Source organism: Thermobia domestica, chromosome 13 (genome assembly GCF_964235325.1).
Source record: "Thermobia domestica chromosome 13, izTheDome1.hap1.1, whole genome shotgun sequence".
In the NCBI taxonomy this organism is placed as follows: Eukaryota; Metazoa; Arthropoda; class Insecta; order Zygentoma; family Lepismatidae; genus Thermobia; species Thermobia domestica.
Window position 1 is genome coordinate 165,366,918 of NC_137466.1, and position 22,231 is coordinate 165,389,148.

General features: G+C 35.3%; 1 protein-coding gene across 1 annotated transcript in view; it reads right to left on the bottom strand.

Moving 5' to 3' along the window:
• LOC145667840 (calcitonin receptor-like protein 1) overlaps positions 1–22,231 on the bottom strand; it is a 107,911-nt gene that overhangs the window by 78,978 nt on the left and 6,702 nt on the right. The window contains exon 2 of the mRNA XM_081735271.1: positions 1,025–1,140. Coding sequence (XP_081591397.1) covers positions 1,025–1,140 — 116 coding nt within the window. The remainder of the gene's footprint in view (positions 1–1,024; positions 1,141–22,231) is intronic.

The following is a 22,231-nucleotide window of genomic DNA, read 5'->3' on the forward strand; positions in this document are numbered from 1 at the left end:
GCACAACTGTATGATACGGTTTTCAATTCGTACTCGCAGCTGATACGCAACTTCTGGACCGGAGCATCAAAAATCTGATGAAACTGTGGGATGTTTATCTCAACAATGGAGGAGAGTATGCCGACCAGTATTAGAGATAAGTTGGTTTTAAAAAAAAGTTCAGTTGATTATTTATTGATCATATTAGTCGTTTTGGAAGACAAAAGTGTGAACGACACGGAAGAGTTATTATACCTAATGTAGTCTATAATCATTTTCTATAAAAATAATTCATTTCTCAGTGTATCGAGTGTGATTGTTTATACAGATGATTTTAGTGGGTTTGCCCTTGTCTCATTTACAGATAGAAAACCTTTCAACTTAATTAACATATGTAAAGGTTATGTTTGGCGCATTCGTTCAGAACGTTTCAATCAAATAGAATGGAATCTTTACTACGAATACCAGACGTCCTTACTAACAGGACAAATTTCGTTATAAGGCTTCTCCTGACTAGGGTTGCCACCTTTCCAAAGAAAAACATCGGGATGCATCATGCCTTTTTTCACCTTTTTAAAAGCAAAATGCGGAGACACTTTATGCAGCATTCAGGGGAGGAAGGAATGTTCCAACGTTTTTTTTTTCAGTAGTAATATGTCTTTATTCTGACCAATTTGAATAGTATGTTGCCTATATATAGGCCTATATGTTACATACCTAAGTACATGCAAACTAAAATCATATGGAAACATACTTTTTATTATAAACATGTGGCACGCGTAACCCTAGGTTCTTCAAAATATTAGTTGAAAATCTTGATTCAGTAGAGAATCGGAGTCTTAGTAAATATTCGTTTCTAAATAAAATAGGATTGGATTCTTTCAGTAAAGAATATAAAGTATCAGTTTATTATATGTACTTAACTCTACAAGTACCTCGGTAATTATCAAGTAACTTAAATGTTTTCTCAACACATGAAACAAATTTCTAGTGATACATTTATATAATAACTCCCAATGAGCAATATAATATATTTTGTACTTACAGCCAACTGTCGAGAAATTAGAAAAATATCTCTCGCATTCGTCCCCTTTTAATTCCCACGGGACAAACGTCGACAATAATGTCTTTGATTCATCTGACATTTTGATTCCAGTGAATCTGCAACAATAATAACATAAACATAAATTGAAATACATTTAATTCAAATTCAATTAATTGCCAATTATAAAAGAATGCAACTAATGCTAGAGTGATGGAAGTCAATAGAGATATGTCTTGATAACTTTTTAACCAATAAAATATTCGGAAATACAGGCGGTATGTTTCTTCCAAATCTCATATAGTTAAAAATACAGGGTTAATCATAATTCACTCTGGGGCTTCCTCACGTCGATAACACGACAACGGGAGGAAACAGAGGGGAAATAAAGTATCAACAGACACAGACTATTTTCAAGTTTTAGTGAGTAATACACATACAGGCATACATACACGTCAGTTTATCCTCGGAGAGGAAGAGATGTATAGCCTATACAGGCTACATTGTTTAGTGTTAATGTTGTTGTGTGCGTTTGGTTTAGAATAGTTAGAGTAACTTTTGTAAGTAAGTTAGATAGTAAGGATAACTTAGGATGGTAGAGCTCTTTTATTGGTTATTCGTTGTTAATGGTCATTAGCTCCTTGCTGGTTGCATCCATTGAGAATTCGGCATCATCGCACACAGATATTTAGTTCTTAAAAGCTATGGTTGAGAGTTTTTTTTTTGTTACTTAGATGCTAAGTTGAATAACGGGCTGGTGAGTGTAATTTCCATGTCCTGGTGTTGTTGCGAAGAAATCTTCGTAGAAGGACAAGTTGTGACACCTCTGCGAATTTAGTGTTTCACGCTTTTAGGATTTCTACTCTCTGAGGTGAATTTTAGACTTTCACTCAAACAGCTACTGCTTCGTTACTATTTGCCCTAGGATCATGGTTCATACCTTGTTGTTTTCAGAATAGAAAGCACTTTCCAACGGTACCACTCACTTGTCCGGATTATACACCAGAAACGGGATAATCGGGTACAACCGCAAGATGTTTCAAAAAAAATTCGAAATGTTTGCGCCCCTCTACTCCGGGATTTACTTCACGTAGGGATCTGATTAAAAAAAAAAAAAAAACGTTGCTATGCACATACGTGTTCAAAATTTTAATCTTCTATCTTGAAAAGAAAGATCGGGAGAAATTTTTGAAAATCTCAAGGTGACCCATATATATGTATATATATATATATATATATATATATATATATATATATATATATATATATATATATATATATAGTGGCGGATCTAAGATATGATCAAGGGGAGGAGCTAAATCATAGTTTGCAGCTTTATCTAGTGTAAAGCAGGATTGAAGCCCCTTGGATCCGCGCCTGTAAGCTTATATATATATATATATATATATATATATATATATATATATATATATATATATAGTGTGTCCGTAAAGTTGCGCAACCCAAAGTTGCTTATATCTTTTGATCTAAGAATGCTATAGACCGGAAACTTGAAACAAATGTAACCATGTTCTATGTAGATCTTTCGTGGTCATTACCAATGCTGGAACTTGTAACTTTTTCGTGTAGTAAAGAAAGAAATTCAGTAAGTATAAAATAAAAAATGTGCAAAAATCAATATTCAATTGCAGAAAACTGATTTCCTGCGGGTAAATTCCTGTGTATATGTACAGTATGTATCAACATTTATCCACTGGTGCGAAACTATGATAAGGTTGATGCAGTGTTGCCATATAAAAAGTCTATTTATAATGCAAGTCCGTAAAATGGGTGTTTTTTGACAGAAACGCGGCCCCTGGCAACACTGTTGTCGTAACATTACTGCAACAGGTGTGTTTTAGGTTAATTAATGATAAGCAATGACAATTTGCATGTAAGTGATAAAATGAATTTTTATTTAAAAATTGCAATAAATTTGCGAATTCGGTGTTAAACAAAGTAATACGTATAATTGTGCCTATATTTATGTTAGAATAGCAACTGAATACAAATTAACAAGCATAGTTTATGAATTTACAATATATATATATATTGTAAAAAAATGTTTTCGCTTGTCGCTTTACATATTTCTGAATGAAAATAATCTTTCATAATGACAAGTTGCTAGAGGGGAATATTTTAACAGTTTCGTTCCTGGAATTATAGGGAAAATGCAAGACTATTTATTGGTATTGTTGGGTAGAATTGCTACAAGTACAATATTACCAAACTAGATTCTGGTGTCGTCCGTTTTCTGCATGTATACCCACCTAATATTTTTAATATTTCATCGTATACTCACCTTAAATTTACGCAACAACGAACGTTTACGGAGCTGAGTATATCTATATTTTTGAAAGAGTCAAGCGTATATCTACCAAAAATCGGCAGTACATCACTTTCGGAGTCCTACGTAGGCTTAGGATCGAAAGTATTAACGGTAAATTGTTATTTGCTGAGAAATCGAAAAAAAATGAAATCTTTGAGTTTTACGTCCCACGAATATGCCGGTTTGGATAAAGGAGACGGTGCTTATGAGAAATGAATGAAATGGTGGAATGAAGAGAGGGGGAGGAAACGGGAGAACCCCGAGGAAACTCACGCACACGGTGTTTGTCCACACAAAGTTCACTTAGCAGGAGCAGGGTTTGAACCTCGGACCCCATGCACCAGAGGTGAACACTCTAGCACTGAGCCACCGCGGCCCTGCTGAGAAATCGAGAAATTCCTGATTTATTATTTCTTGAAGCTACACCTTAACCAATTTTTATCACCCATTTTTTTTCAACACCTGACTCTGCATTTCACACAAATGCTTCTTGAATTATCCCTGGAAGCATTTGCGTTGTTTCTAATTGGAGAACTCAAAGCAGTTTTTTTTAACTGTGTTCTCCGCTACAAAATGTAATTATTTGATAAATACCAGTTTACTTTTGATACTGCTGACACTGCAAGCCTCCACTGTTTATTGAATATTAGTTATTTTGTAATCCATAAACGACTACTTCAAATGTATACCAACCAATAATGATACCTGGCAGAGACTTTCAATACTCGAGAATGAACATGAATATACTAGAACCCACGTGGAGTAAAAGCGGAAATATACTCAGTGGGAAATTTCGATACTCCGAGTAATAAGTGGAGCTTTCGACCTACGATGCTTGCTGAAGTCATCATTCGTAACAACTACAACTAGGCCTATATTTACATAAAATACCTGTCAATGGTAGAGTCTGTCAATTCTAGACTTGTAAACCTTTTCTAATTCTTTACACAGGATCAGGAGCAGGTTATTGAGTGATAGTTTCAATGAGGAAAAGTTCTCCGAATCATGTTCATGTGGACTTTCTAATGTTTCGTTTAGAAGAAAATGACCTTACAAACAATATTAGCCATATATTTCCAGAATTAAGGTAGTTTTCGAATTCGTTATTTCGAAGGCAGAATAAAAATAAATTTCTTTGACTCTCTAAATAGGCCTTTATACAAGCTCTAAATAGCAATAATAGGCATCCACAACGCCTTAGGTGATTGTTGTTTAGAGTTTGTCCCTTTTCCCACTGACAGTTTGAGATATGTACCTGCTACCAGGGATAAAAGTGCGGGAGAACGCGAGGAGACGCCGTCCCCCCACCTCGAAAAAAAAATGTGCGGCGTCCCAAAAGTTTCTAAAAAAGTACAATGGGCAAAGATAGGCAGTGACGTCATGCTGTTACCTACCGACCCCTACCTTTTCAAATGCATTTTTACCCCTGCCTGTTACATGCTGTTAATCCAATACCCGAGGTCGGATTATTCGGTTTGCGGAATATTCGTTGTTTTCTTTCCTTTCTTCTTCTGTGATGACGATAAATTACGGTACAGTATAAAGATGTCAATCACAAATAAAGAAAAGATAATTTTACACGAAACAACAAACATTGTTAATAGATATTTCTGTGAAAAAGTAAACTAATAAACTTGTATCTACAGAAAAAAGACGGTTTATTACATTATAATTGTTTTAACAAAAGAGACACTGACCAAAGCTTAAAACTTTATTTTAAATTATAATTTGTAACTGTTTCGGATATCTAGCATATCCTTCTTCAGACACTATCGAAATTAATGAAAATACAGACATATGTATAAATGTTGTTATAACAAAGTTTAAATTCTTTCAAAGTTATAATTGTGTGTGCAGGCCTCCTACTGTAAATAAAAGATATCAAAAACATTCTTGTATTGATTTGTGCCCTTTTTCGGCACTATGGTGGATTATCCGCGGTTGTCGCAGCACCCAATTCCACAGATAATCAGAAGTATACTGTACATGTATTTTGTGCCGGGAATGGAAACCCATAATGAAAAAAGATGGGTTCCAAACCAACTGAACAAGTTTATTTACGACGAACTTGTCCACTTGAAATTCTTCAGTTTTGAAATTAATTACTTTTTTCCTGTTACAAGTGGCTGCAAATTTCATCATCATCATCTTTATTGGCAGGTCACTTGCCGCAGCTGAGAAGCTTCCATGCTCCACGGTCCTCCGTTAACCTTTTCGTCTTCGCGTATGATCTTTATGTTTTTATATCATCCATTAATTGTAGTCTCCTTCGCTCCCTCCCTCTCTTTCCCGCCACCATACCTTCTAGGACGTCCCTCATGATACAATCTCTTCTTAGGCAATGTCCCAACCAGTTTCTCTTCCTCTTCCTAATAATATCTAAAAGTGTTCTTTTCTCACCCACCATTTCTAACACTCTCTCATTCGTATTCCGCTCTACCCAACTAATTCTTTCCATTCTTCTCCACACCCACATTTCGAAGGCTTCCAGTCGATTTTCGTCACATTTACGTAATGTCCACGTTTCCGCTCCATACAGTACAACACTCCACACGAAGCATTTTATGAGTCTTTTTCTCAACTCTTTATTCAAGGTCCCACTAAACAGACTTTTCTTCCTCCTAAAGGCTTATTTCGCCATTCCTATCCTTGCTTTTATTTCGCGTTCGCATTTCATGTCATTACTAAGAATACTACCCAGGTATCGAAAACTATTCACTTGTTCTATTTTCTCCCCTCCTACTTTTATATTTGACACAGATTCCTTCGTTCCAATCACCATGGCTTTTGTCTTTCTAACATTTATTTTTATCCCATATTCTTCAAAACCCTTTCTCATTTTTTCTAACATTTTATTGATTTTCTTTTCTGATTCTGAAAGAAGCGGCATATCGTCTGCAAATCTTATGCATCTAATCATTCTACCTCCTACCGAAATGCCATCATCATCATGTAAACTCTTTTTCACTATCTCTTCTAGATAGACATTAAATAGTGTTGGCGAGAGGCAGCATCCTTGTCGAACTCCCCTTCCAATTGCACTCTCTTCCGTCAGTTCTTCCCCTATTCTAACACTTATTTGTTGGTTCATGTATAAGTTTCTTATGAGTCTTCTATCTTTCCATTCCAACCCTATCTTTGTTAGAACTCCCAACAACAATTCCCAATTCACGCGGTCAAAATCCTTTTTTAGATCAATAAATACAACATACACCTCTTTCCCTTTTTCTATAAATATTTCACCGATCGCCCTTAATAATCCAATAGCATCCTTTGTGCCCTTGCCTCTTCTGAACCCGAACTGCTCCTCCCCAACATCTTTATTTGTTCTTCCATATAACCTTCTGTTCAGTATTCGGAGCAGAATTTTAGCCGCATGAGATATGTGACTAATATTTCTATAATCCTCACGTCTCTTTGGGTTCGATTTCTTAGCCATCGGTATCATGATCGTTTTCAGAAAGTATTTTGGCCATTCTCCTGTTTCATATATTTCATTGCATAGTCGCAATAATTCTTTCTTTTCCTTGTCTCCTATAGTTTTAATGAATTAGATTGGTATGTTATCTATTCCGGTTGTCTTTCCATTCCTAATCTCGGATATAGCCTTTTCAAACTCATCCCGGAGAATTCTAAATCCTTTATCATACTCGCCTACTTCATTTTCTACTTCAACATTTAGGCTACACAGTCTATCCCTGCTCTCATATAAGTCTTCAACGTATTCTTTCCAACTTCCTATGACCTCATTTCTCTCGCTGACTACCTTTCCATTCTTATTTTCTACTGCCATCATAATACCCCCTTGTTTCCTCCGAAATTCCACAGATTTCACCTCCTTGTACATTTCCTCATATTTCCCAACTCTTTCTAATTCTTCTGTGTCCTCGTATTTTCTTTTGTAAAATTCTTCCCTCGCTCTGTCTGTTTCTCTTCGTAATTCATTATTTAACTTTCTGTACATCTTTCTGCCCTCTTCTGTATCAACCTGTTTCCACATCTTCCTCTCCCTTATTTTCTGCTACATCTGGTCTGTAACCCATGATTTTTTTTAGCAGTTTTGTGTTCACGGTAACCTACTGCTTCTTCTGCAGCCTGCTGTAAGCAACGTTTAATATGTTCCCACCGTGCGTTACAACCTGTGCCTATCCTTTCCTCGTTTGAACATTTTTCTTCGAATTTTTCAACGAAAAGATTTCTTATTTCCTCGTTTTTCAACTTTTCAGTATTGAACACTTTGTTACCTACTTTCCTTCTGCCTACATATTTCAGTTGAATATCTACTTCGGCCAGCACAAGATTATGATCAGAGAAAATATCAGCCCCGGGAAGGATCTTCGCGTTCTTTAAGCTATTCCGATACCTGTCCTGAATCATAACATAGTCTATCTGATATCTTCCGCCGCCTCTTGGTGATTTCCATGTATATCTTCTTCTCTTGTGCTGATTGAACCAAGTGTTCCCAATTACTAGTGAATTCTGTCTACAAAAATTCACCAGCTCCTCTCCCCTTTCATTTCTTTCGCCTAAACCATATTTCCCTACGATATTACCTGCCTATTTTTGTCCCACAACTGCATTGAAATCTCCCATTAGATTCTTCTCCCTATCTATAATTTCTTCTATTTTCTCATAATTTTCCTCTACTTCTTGATTTGCATGCGAAGTCGTCGGTGCATATGTCTGTATCACCACTAGATCCTTCGTTTTCTCTTTAAATATTAACATCATAACTCTATCATCAATAAATTCTACTTTCACTACCTTCTCCTTTAAGCGCTTTCCAAGGATTATTCCTATGCCATTATGACCGCCCTTTTCATTACCCGAGTAAAACATTCTATATCCTTCGCTCTTCAATACCCCATTATCTTCCCATCTAACTTCACAAACGCCTACCAAATCTAAATTATTTTGTTTCATATCTTCTTTTAAGATTTTCTAATTTTCCTCCCTGTAACATAGTACGTACGTTCCATGTCGCTATCCTAAACCTTTTGCTCTTCCCTGTCTTTCTTTCTCTGTCTGTCTTCCCCCCATTATTACTTTTTCGTCCAATAGTCCTTCCCAAGCCATCCCCCTCCCAGAGATCCGAATGGGGGGATATTTTACCTCCGGAACTACATTTTGACCTGCGAAAGACCATTGTTCATATGTTCTATTTTTGCTGCCAGCAAACTGCAAATTTAAATGGAGAAAATATCTCTTATATTCTTCTAGTAATGTTAAACACTATTTATTGTGTTTATTTCCTGTGAAACTATTTTGAAATGCAGATGTCTCACAATAACGTATGTTCATTAGATTTCACGGCATAAATTTTCGAAACCGGGTCTACCATTTTGACTTGCCCTGTATTGAGATGCATATTACTTGTATTAGTATGTACCGCAAATTTTTACTTCTTTCAAAATTGTAGATCAAAATATCACAATTGGTCTACTCTGTAGTTTCTATGTATTATTATTATTTTCCTGGTTATTAAGGACACAAAGAAGAGGAAAGAAAGACTTTTACAGTTGAAAACTATTTAAAACTGACAATTTTAAACTTTATTATACGCCAACATATTTACATTTCTGAGGAAAGAATTTTGTGTTTCTAGTTACTTTATTTCTCATTCTTCATAATTTGAGTTTTATTTCATTCTTGAAAATATAATTTCATCTTCATACGACTTACTAATATGGAAATTAGCGTTCCAAACACACACACACACACATCAAAAGCAGAATACTTCTCAAAAATAAAAATGTATTAAGTTTAATTTCGTAAGAGGACAAAATGAAAAATAATCCACAATTGTATTTTCAAAGAATGCACTAACATAAAACAGAAGACAGAGTTTAAAAAAAAAGAGAGAGAAATTTTAATTTAAAAGTTGCTGTAATTTTTTTTTGTAAAAAAGTACATATAAGAGACGTAAATATAAGTATACATATATAAATATAATACAAAGTGAATATTTGCTTTGTAAGCGTTAAAGATGATCTTAGAAATGAATGCATACTTACATTAAGCAAGCATTTATGGAAATCTAATAGACATAAACATAAGAGACTGCGTTGTAGATACTAGTTGAGGTATGTGCTGTCAGCACTTAGCAAAAGAGAGTGCTTTTTCTATTAGTTCTAGCCATAAATTCATATTTTGTTTCTAGTGTAGAGACGTTTCCATATACGTATTTCACATTAGTAGTGTCTTAGGCTTCAAAATGAATTCACGTTTAAAGAATATTTAAAATTAAGGATCTTCAATACATGAGAGGTGTCCAAAATAAACATCAAAAGATAGGCTTCAGAACTTAGATTTAAAGCTTATTTACTACGTAAATAAATACATTTTTCCCAGAGCACTCATTTAATTCTTGTCGACAATGCTGAAAAAACCTACAGCTTTTTTGAGTGTCGCACAAATAAGCTTATAACCTCTTTTATGTAAACACAACAGGTTTATATAATTATAAAAATTGACTAATAGCATTGGAATTATAATAGTTAACTTTGTTCAACTATTTCTTATCGATTTATAAAAACAAGCAGAATGTGCCTCTATCTAAGGAGCTAACTGTGTACCATTCACAGAATCGTTGATAACTGACCATTTTTCGTTACCATGGTAACGATAGCAACAATACAAAGTTAAAATTATCAATAACGTAGAATGCCAGAAATTTCGATATACAGCTAGCTGAACCTGCGCTCTCTGCACAGCGCATCATTCACATAAAAGCATGAATCTTCTTATCATTTCTCACAACATCTATACATGTCCCTTTACAGACACAAGTGAAAGCCATCTTGCTAAAAATCGGCAAGAGGTACCTTAAAGAGAAGATTTTTCGATTATTTTTTCAATATATCGCACCGTTTGCAAGACTGACCCTACTTCCGGCTGGAGTTTCTAATTTATGTATGATCAGTGTTTTCTTTCTTCTAGCATGCACTAGCAAATACATTACATACACAATTAATTATAATGTTAGTGATATATGGTGTTAATTGGGCAAAATACCACAAACACTAAAGATCATCTTACCCTGGAAAAATGGTTATCCTTTGTTTTTCATTATCATTTGGCCATGAAACAAAACCCGAGAGATATACAACCCCTGTATACAACTATGTTGTGTGGAATGTATAACTCATAGGATATTATGCTTTTAAAAAATCAACACTTCCATTATACCCTTATAAACGTAATAAAGAAATGACGGTCACGTTTTTTCTAAATATTCAATTAGAACTGGACAATCTACACAAAATTTGGAATCGACCAGAGAAAACGGTACGTTTCTAGCACTTGTGGTTTTCGAGACCTCATTGTCGAAAGGATTGGAGACAAACATATTAGCATTTTAATGTACAGTCTAGCTGACCTGCGCTCTCTGCACAGCGCATCATTCACATTGAGCATGAAACTCCTTGCCATTCCTCACAACATCTGTACATGTCCCTTTACAGATACAAGTGAAAGAGGTCTTGATAAAAATCGTCAAGGGATGCGATAAATAGGAGATTTTTTCGATTATTTTTTTCAATATCTCGCACCGTTTGCAAAATTGATCCTAGTTCCGGTTGGAGTTTCTAATTCATGTAGGATCAGTGTTTTCTTTCTTCTTGCTTACAGTACATAATAAGCAAATACATTACACACACACAATTAATTATTATGTCAGTGATATATGGTGTTCATTGGGCAAAACACACCAAATAAAGATTCATCTTAAAACTGTGATAAAGAAGTAACGGCCATGATTTCTTAAAAAAAAAATACAATTACAACTGGATAATCACATAAAATTTGGAATCGACCAGCAGAAATGACACGTTTCCAGTACTTGTTGTTTTCGAGATCTCGTTGTCGAAAGGATTGGAGACAAACGCATATACTTTTCTTTGAAGACAAACATATAAACCTAGCATGTTAATATAGAGATATGCACACATTAATAGCATAATTTTCATTCCTTACAACCAACCAGTAGTAAGTTTACAACTTATCACAAAATCGTTAACTGTCCCACTCTCGTTGCCAAGGTAATGACAGCAGCAATAAACTTAAACGCGAAGAGAAAGTCACAGTTACCAACAACAGGAATGATCAGACATTTCTATGCACATAAAACTAAGATACCAAGCACGTAATAAAAGGAGGATACTCAACGGTGAACCTACATTTCCGCCATTTCGAATTTCGTATCAGGACAATTTCTAGGATTAATATTGTAGGATCATTCATGTCCAAATTATGTCTTTATTATGAAAGGTGAATTTTACAATATTTCTGGTTTCTTGTCCATCAGGGGAATGTCCGTCCACATCGAACTCTTTATCTTTTCTTTTAAAATGAAAATATGAATGTCACACAGTGCACAAAAGAATCATGTCCACTTTTTTTAAAAATCATTTTCAATATGTGATCCCAATCTTGAAGATCCCTATCTGAAGTTACTTTCAGAGTTTTAAACATTCATGTCCAGATATAGTAAATGACTTTCATAATACTTCTCTCTCTCTCTCTATATATATATATATATATATCTACCTACCTACCTACACACAAACCCACACCCACCCACCCACCCACACATACACACACATACACACACACACACACACACATATATATATATATATATATATATATATATATATATATATATATATATATATATATATATATATATGTAGCAAAGAGTGTTTGCTTTTCATTGTTCTTAAGAGTATCGTATAAACTTTGTCTTCTTACAACTTACAGGGATTCAGAAAGGCCATGTTCCTTCCTGAAACAATGAAATTGAAACTATTCCACTTCGCTTCTTTTAACAATCGTTGACCGCGAGAAAAGTCATGATTGATTTAATGCGAGTTTGTAATCATAAAAAAAAAAATGTTTTGGGGACATTAACGTTAATGCTGCATTTTGAAGAAAACTCCCTGCTGGCTGTATGGTTACCGCACGCGCATTCAGTGTGGGAGACCTGGTTTCGCGATGGGATTTAGGAATCCAGGGTATGCTGTATCCATGTGTACGTGGTACCTCAACACGTTAAAGAGATATAGTCCCATATTGCTTGGACGATCCTACCACGAGGGGAGCGTCGGTTTCCTGCCTGCTAGGGGAACTAAACGTAAGTGGGGGAGGGGCCAATCCCAGGTACTTGGGTAACGGCTCTGATCCCGCGGAAGGAAAAAAATTCTGTAGGATATGGGCTGGCATCTAATTCAAATGGTGACTTAACACGTACCATTGGATCCGTGATGAGATGCAAGCATCTCAACGTTGTGTGGTACCTCTACACACGGCAGTTGCCAGTTGAACGATAGAGGTAGGCAGGGCCGGGACTCACCCCCCTCGGGCATTGCCTGGGGTTCCCGGATTGGGTTGGACTCTGCCGGGCTTTTGGTATTTTAATTTTGGACATATGTGTAAAATGGATTGAAACTGTTTTTGTCGTCAACTTTAAGTTCCGCCATGGCCTCTATGTAAGTTAACTACAAGTTACCGAGATGGCGCTTTAGAGTTGCACAAGAGAAGTTCAACTACAGAGCAGAAGATGGGAACTACAGCTAAGTCGAAAAGCCCCAAAATTAACAAAACAATTAGTATCTAATGTCTAGTAGATTCCTTTTCAAAGTCTTATCCAGTGATGAATTTTAAAATTTAAATTTACATTTCCTGCTGATTGACTTTAATATGTAGTAGTAGAGTAACATGCAAATTGATTTGATAACTATTAAATACTTACGCTCAGAACAGAAGCACCTTTTAATCAAATTCAAAGCTCTAAGGGACCTCAACATGAATTACAGACAGATGAATCTTCCAGGTGCATGAGAACCAGACATCATAGACAGGAAACCAAAGATTGTGAGCAAAAATTTCTAAAGGAGTCAGGCACTAATGTGGACTATCATCATTAATATATATGTCGAAGGAAAGATAAAGAAATGAAATCTTACAATGTAACGTCCCACGATTTTTGCTCTTTAAGCTAAGGGAGACGGGAGGTAAGGCAAGTGAATGACGGTGGAGGAAATGGTGAAATGAAGATGTGCGTCGAAATGAAAACCCACGGACACTATGTTGACCAACACAAACTTACTTGGCAGTGGATCGATTCTGGAATCCCACACACCAGGGCTACCGTGTCCCTCATATTGAAAAAAATTAAATGTAAGTTTTACGTGTCACGGTGATGTCGGCTAGGCTAAAGAGGACGATGATGATGAGAAATGAATGAAATGGTGGAATAAGATACTGAAAGGAAACGGGAGAACCCCGAGAAAATCCACGCACACGGTTTTTGTCCACCACAGAGCTCATTTGCGCGAGCTGGAATCGAACTAAGGATTCTATGCTCCCACATTGAAGAAGCACTAAAATAATTCATAGACAAACTTATGGACGTTAAAATTACTGATACTTCGCAGTACTGTACGCTTTGCAGATGGTAGAGCCCTAGTGGTAGAAAACGAAAACAATTTGAAAGACTCCTTAGAAGTTTTTAAAGAAATTATTACATCAAAAATGAAAATTGGAAATAAACAAAGAAAAAACAAAACAATGAAATGCACAAAAGAAAAAGGAAATGGAAGTAGCGATGTTTAACTAGATTGAGAATAGTTGGCCAAGTGAAGACATTCTGCTACCAAAGTAGCGTAGTCTCATCAAATGAAAGAAGGAAGACATAATCAGAATAGCGGAAGCTAATAGAAGCTTTCAATATGGAAATAAATTCTTTGACATGTAAGGATACCAAACAGATATTAATAAACGTTTTATAAAAGGTCTTTGTGTGGAATATTGGAACGTATGTATCTGATAGACCCTTAAAAAAAACTTGTAACAAGAAAATTCGGGAATTCGAAAAGTCATATGTTTAGAATCTTCTGGATGAGAAAATAAGCAATGGGGAAGTACTAAAGAGAGGAAAACAAAAGATACGGCTGGTGAAAGCGATTAAAAATTCGTTGGGAGCCCATCTTATAGGACACTCATACTGGTGCACAGGTTACATTTTGGAAAAGGTGAAGGAGAAGACGAAGGGTAACCTTCATGAAAGACGTAACGCTGAGACTCCCGTACGTGGAAAGGATATGTTCGGACAAAGATTAGGAATTATAGATTTTTGTACTTACGGCTTTTATGGCTATCATTGAGGGATAATATTCCTCGGCGATCACAGTACCCACGGAGGAATAAACGAATGTGGAAGGAAGGAAGCGGCTAGAAACCATGTATGTTAGATACCATCCGGACATTTGCCTGGTGTGAATGAGGAAAACCCAGGAAAAGACCGAGTGTCTCCACCGTGAATATCTCTGGATAACACAAAAAGACCTACATGCTACCTACAACATTAAGGTTGAGACGATAAAGGAGAATAGGCATCGTTGCGTTCAGTTTCGCTCAGGAGAAGGACACAAGGCTATATGTAAATACTAAATACTGACAACAAAATGTACTTGTTTTCGTCCATATTTTCAATTGTCTTTTGAATTAAGGAAACACTTAATAAAATTATAATAAATTACTTGATAAGCGTAGAAGATGGAGATTTACGGATAATTCGCTCATATATTGAAGAAAGCGAGTGACACAGTAGCTTTATATTTCACAAGCTATGTAAATTTTGTAATTAGTATAACCATGAGATACTCGAGATCGAAAAGGTATTTTATAACGTTTTAGGGTGGCATCACTGCAGCAAAAAAAAAAAAAAAACTCATTACAACACAAAATTAAACACCTTTTACTTCTTATTACAGGTGTAAAGCTGGAAATGACACTTTAAAACGCTAACTTTATATTAAACACCTTTTACTTCTTATTACAGGTGTAAAGCTGGAAATGACACTTTAAAACGCTAACTTTATGCTAAACTCTAAGCTGGAAACATGCATGCTTATAAACGAATACGTATTTATTACAACATGGGTTATATATACACTTGCATTTAATCAAAATTTCATTTCGAATCAACGTATTATAGGGAGCTAGCTTTAATGCGAGGCTGAGGAATTCAGAGTTGATTGGCAGGTTCCCCATCCCGTCGCCAAGAAACGGTCACTCGACGATCCTGGGCAGGGTTGCCAGTGCGTTGTCAAAAAATTTAGCTAATACTCACTTAATTCGGGGGGCGCGGTGGCTCAGTGGTAGAGCGTTCACCTCTGGTGCTTGGGGTCCCGGGTTCGATCCCAGCCCCCGCCAAGTGAACTTTGTGGTGGACAAACACCGTGCTCGTGGGTTTTCTCGGGGTACTCCCGTTTCCTCCCACTTTCTTCATTCCACCATTTCACTCATCTCTCATTATCACCGTCTCCTTTAGCCTAACCGGCATAACCGTGGGACGTAAAACTCAAAGATTTCATTTCATTTTTTACTCACTTAATTCAAAGAGTTTATGCAATTATGCAATTCCTATCAAAGATCCCTGTATACGTGGACACACGCAAATTAGGCTGTGATAACAATTGCTTGAGTTTTTTTCTCCCTCGCTTCTTCGTCGCACTGCACTATGGACTTCCTTATTACTTCTCTAGTTTCGCTGTGTATAGTTTGCCCTCTTTTACGCAGTGAAGCCATTGTCAAATGCAGGGGTGTAGCCAGCAGTTTTATGTAGGAGGGGCCCGTCGTTTTTGAGGGGGGGCCAGCTACAATGTACAAAGCCAAAGAAGTTGTGTTGCAGCTAGTGCTCTTGAGGCCTGGAAAAAACGGAAAATTTTAGTTTCCTTCAGGAAAACTAAAAAGCTGGTTTTTAGCTTATTATTATTATTATTATTATTATTATTATTATTATTATTCGTTTTTTCTGCATAAATTATATTTCAGGTAGTTTTTATTATGTTTAACCAATAACTACTGTCCCCGGCAAACGTTATACCTTTCTGCATAACTATTTTAGTTTAGAAATTTCACTTAATTTCTTTAAAATTTCCTGACAAAAATATTTATTTATTATTCGTCACTTAAAAAAACAAAAAAAAAAAACATAATTTTATGAAAAGCTATATCTCATTTACTGTTTTAGGGGCACTCCACATATTTCGTAACGCTATTTTTGAGCAATTTTTACGTCCTTCTCCTTGTCACACTTCGTAACGCAAGGCCGAAACTCTCCAACTTTGTTACGTAACACTTTTTGATTTTTGTTTTTTCACCAATTTTGATTATTTTGGGGGTTATTACAATAAAAAAAACTATTTTTAATGGTAGAACTTTTGTATTACAAAATGCTTATATTATTGTGAATATATTTGTAGAGTTTTTCGCCAACAAATCAAAGTATTAAAAAATGGTAGATCCGTAATAATATTTTAACCCCATAAGGTTGTTTAATTAACCAATCCTAATTCTTCAAAACTACTGTAGTTTCCCTAAGGGAATCGCACCCATCATTTTAGGTCACTGGTGATTGATAAGGAGAAAGAGAGTTCTTTAGTAATTCTAATAGATTCTGTAAGAAGAATAACTATTCCTTTAAATTTCATCATATATTTTAAATGTTATCTTACTTGCTCTTCTCAGAAAAAATGACTAGGTACAGTTTTGTTATTAGCAGCGTTATTCACGTCTACTTTAGTAGAGATGTGTTTTTTTAATACTTACAGAGAAATGGAAAATTAATTGATTCAGTTACAAGAAAATAAACTTATTTCGGTCTAATATCAAGTCATTTCACAACAAAATTTTATTCAGTTTTCCAGTAGTTCATCTCCAACATTCTAAGGCTCGCAGTACGTAATAGGTGCTACAGTTCACATCCTCAAAATATATTTGGCCATATATTAAACAAACAATGCAAGAAGATGCATAATTCGGTCTCTTTTCTTTTTCTAAAAAAAGCCTTTGTCTTCTACATCACAGATCTTTTTCCGGCATCACCTCTATATATGATCAGGTGCTTTGTCCTCTATACATGATTCTGTTTCGGGCCTGGGGTGGATTTTATCGCTTCACTTTGAAGGTGCACTTTGGAGAGAAGGGGAAGATATGTAAAAATGATCGAAAATAACCAATATTAATGTCGAATCCATAGTTTTCGGGGTGGCTGATATGAGCAATAACACTTCCGATGCCATTTAAATTCAAATTTTAGCCCCCATTAGTACTCCTAAGCGAAATGGTGACGTAAAAATAATTGAAAATTACCGATTAATTGCAATCCAAATTGAAAAACCGAATAACGTTGTTTTCACCAAATTTTCCATCTGATATAAATATGTTTTTAAAACATTAGTTACAGCATACAAAAAAAGGTAATGCAGTCTTACTTACAAATCAGTTTATTACCATTGTTGTATGGTAGTATTTATAGTACCTTGTTAAAACATTTGTTTTCAAACTGTCACATATAAATCGCAGTAAATTGTGTAATCTGCTAACCAACTCACACTAACTCTTCAGAATGACATTCATGTGACAAATTTTTAACCCTGGCAACGCTGACATATAGAAGGAGGAAAGAGAGTATTGCAAGAGTCAGGCAGAAAAATTGTTGAAAATCTTCCCCCTTTACCTCAGCCCCCGCTGGTAAACAAGCTAGCTCCCTATAATATTATCTACAGAGGCCGGTCCATTTCCATTAGAGCAACTTGCGAATAGCGAAATCTGCTAAATCAGGTTTCAAAGAGTAACTAAACTACACACACACATGTTTCGGTCTCTCAGATGTTGTGTAGCATAGTGAAGGTGTTGTAGTGGGCATAATACCGCTGAGTTTTTCGGTAAATGGGGGGGAGGGGGAGGGCATGCAAGCGTTGGAATTTCTCGCATAGTAGAACAGGATCCGAACAATGGCTTTATTGTAGGACGGACCACTGTCACTGTTATAATTAAATGTAATGCACAGCAGCCTCTTCCATAATACCATCACCATCGAAATTGCATCCAAAGGCCAAACGATTGTACGACGAGTGATCAGAATGTAATGTTACAAAGCGTGCAGTGAAACGTGTACCGGTATGTATTATTTCATACAACCAATACAACCAGCAAGTAGTATATATAGTGATGTGAGGTGGAAAATTTTCCGCTATATTTTTTCGGAAAATTTTCCGTTCTAAAAAATATCAGTAATCAAGTAACTATTCCTCAGCAATCATAAAATTGATTGAATAGATGTATAGAAATGTTAAAAAGTGAAAGATCATTTAAAGAATCTGAAAATGTTCATACCTCAGACAATTTTCAGTACTATGTAGGAACAAGTTAAACAATTTTTCGTGAATTGAAATATTTTCTGTCTTATATGGAAAAATTAAAGAACATTTTATAAATCGGAAAGTTTTTATCATTTTGAAGCAAAAAGTAAAACAACTTTTTGTGAATCGGAAAGTTTTATTGCTGTGTAGAAACAAGTGAAAGGAATTTTCATAGATCGGAAAATTTTCATCACGATGTAGAAACGAGTGAAAAAACTTTTCATAATCCGGACAATTTTGGATATTATGTGTAGTGATGTTAGGTGGAAAATTTTCCACTAGATTTAACTGCACGAAAGTTAGTCAGCAACAAATTATAATTTTCCAATTAGCTTTCGGGAACCGGAAAATTTTCTAATATTTCAAGTTGGGAAGTAAACTTTTACACAGTGTTTCTCTCTCTCTCTCTTCCTCTGCGAGCTCCTTCGTTGCTAAGCGGTTAGCATACGCGCCTCTGTCATGGAAAACCTGTCTTCGGTTCCCAGCGGGAGCTCATGTAGCTCGGATTCCACGTTAATCAGTTGGTCCCGTTTTATATAGTCTCGCTGCTGAAAGGGACGTTAAACTTAAAATCAACTCAATTCAACTCCTCTCTCTCTCTCTCTCTCTCTCTCTCTCTGTGTGTGTGTGAGTGTGTGTGTGTGTGTGTATGCAAAGTGCAGAGAACATATGTCGAGTTCGTAGATTGCAAATATCCCATTCTATTATTTAAAATTTCAATTTATTAAAAGTCATGAATATTTTCCGAATCATAAAAACATACTCCTCTTATTCCTACATCGTTGTTTAGCCGTAAAATTTATTGGTAATAAATATTGTCTTCAAAAGTTTCATGAAGTGAAAATCTAACGATTTTTCATTTAAAAAATGTTTCAAAAACTTCAATGTGTTCTTCCCTCAGAATCCACCTTTAATCTTACAATATTAGATTTCGTCAGTTTAATACGCATAAGACGGTTTTCTCATAGCTTTACTATTTATATAGATTTACATAGTGCAACATTTATAAATAATTAGATATAATATAAAGTGCCTACTGTAAATTTTGGACTACCCAAAATTCGATTTTAAGTAACTCATGAAAGCAAATACTGATCATTTTCTGGAAATAAACATTTATTTATTTATATATTCATTCAGAAGAGAAAGTGAAATATAACTAATAAGGAAGCTGATTTGTGTAGTTGTTCTTCCAATAAAATAATAAAAGAAACATAAAAAGTGCACTATTAGCGCTCCGTTCTAAAAGCAACAAGTAATTTCATTTTAATTTACAAAATAAAAAAAAAACATATTTCTTATATATATATATATATATATATAATACAAATATTAGCTCTAAGATGTTGATTATACAAAATTCCAATATTGAAATTATACTTTACGAGTGTTAAACACAATAAAATCATTTTTTTAATTATTTTTTGTTACAAAAATAATCTTCATAAGGAACTTTTATGTAGTTATTTCATTACATAGGCAGCCTACATGTGAAGAAATAGTGGAATTTTCTGTTTCTGAAATTGATAAATTCACAAAGCTTTCTTGTTACATTTTAAATATTGGAATGGGATATTTGTTCTCTACGAACTCGATGTATGTTCCCTACACTTTACCCCCCCCCACACACACACACACAGAGAGAGAGAGAGAGAGAGAGAGAGAGAGAGAGAAACACTGTATATTTTTACTTCCCAACTTGAAATATTAGAAAATTTCTGGTTTCCGAAATATTTGTTCCAAATGATAATTTGTTGTTGTCTAACTTTCCTCTACAGGAATTGAATTTTATAGCTGAATGTGCAGTTAACTATAGTGGAAAATTTTCCACCTAATATTACTATACATGATATCCAAAATTGTCTGGATTATGAAGTTTTTTCACTTGTTTCTACATCGTAATGAAAATTTTCCGATTCATGAAAATTCTTTCACTTGTTTCTACAGAGCAATGAAACTTTACGATTCACAAAAAGTTGTTTTACTTTTTTCTTCAAAATGATGAAAATTTTCGAACTTATAAAAAGTTCTTCAGTTTTTCCATACAAGACAGAAAATATTTCGATTTGTGAAAAATTGTTTCACTTGTTCCTACATTGTACTGAAAATTGTCTGAGTCATGAAAATTTTCAGATTCTTTAAAGGATCTTTCACTTTTTAACATTTCTATACATGATTTCAATCAATTTTATGAATACTGAGGAACTGTCACTTGATCACTGATATTTGTTAAGAACGGAAAATTTTCCGGAAAAATATAGAAGAAAATTTTCCACCTCATATCACGGGTAAACAACGATGTAGGAATAAGTGGAGTATGTTTATATGAATCGGAAAATTTTCCATTTCAAAATTTTCCGGAAAATTTTCATCACAGTATATACATCAGGTTATTTTTCGACATAGTTTCCACATCAATTGAGGAACTTGTTTTATCGTGGGATGAATTTGAAGATTCCCTCCAGTAAAAATCCTGTCCTTGCGTATTCAGCCACGTTGTCACAATGTGTTTCACCTCCTCGTCTAAAGCGAAGTGACGGCCTCTCAGGTGCTCCTTCAAGTGCTGGAAGAGATGGAAGCCCATGATGTAATCCTTCTGTTGTCCTGAATCAGCTCCTCCACACGAGCTGCGTTCAAAATCTGTTGATGCAATTCTTATTCGGCCACTGAGCTCCTTGTCGGTGACGTTTTCTCTTTCAGCCGCGAACTGGTGATCACGCAGTTAGTGAGGAAGATACGTTGCTTGGCACTAGTCTAGTGTCTGAGGGTATGCTCGCATGTACAATGGATAACTTACTTTTGATAGTTTGTCCCATAATCTTCAGTGTACAAAAGTAATAGTCATCACTTGTTTATTGGTCCGGGCCACACAATGGAAAACCTAAAAATATTATATCCTGTTTCTAGTCCTCCAGTTTTACAATCCTGACGTATGGACGACACACTTTCTCTGAAGTTCACGATCAATTCTCAACTGCATACTCCATGCCGAAGTATTTAAAGTATACACTTTCTCATGAATGGAGTTATATTTTCTTTCTCTTTTACTCTTGTATAAAAGCCCCACATGTAGCAAAACAGATTAGGATAATTCATTCATACCCGTTCCGTCATCTTCTACACTAAACATATACTACTTACCAGTAGCGGTTCTTGGTCTGTACAAGCACCGGTTGCAATGTTGCAATATCAAAGGTATTTACGTACACGCAAGCAGGGATGAATTCAGGAATAGCCCGGCGGAATGTTCCCCGAAGAAAATTTATTGCCCCCTGAGAAACTCAAAATTTCAATCAAAAAATGTAGAAATTACTTCACCCAATCTTCCCTTATCCCTAAGGAGTTCACATTCCCCCCATGTGAAAATGTCTGAATTCAACACTGCGCGCAAGTGTTCCCCTCCTCCAGCACTCTTGAGTCTCATCCAAAAAATGTTGAGGAAATCTGAAGAGGAAAGCCTTTTAAGCTCTATTTCTATATTATTGATTAAAGTATTTCTCTAATATTGATTTAATATATAAGCTATTTCTTTTTTTACAAACAACCACTATCAATGTACGTTTATACACTATTTATATACAAAACTTCTACACTCATGTTTTTGAACAAGAGATAAATCGAATATGTAGCATGTGCTGTAAGCCATTAACGATGGCGTTAACCCAAAAAGAA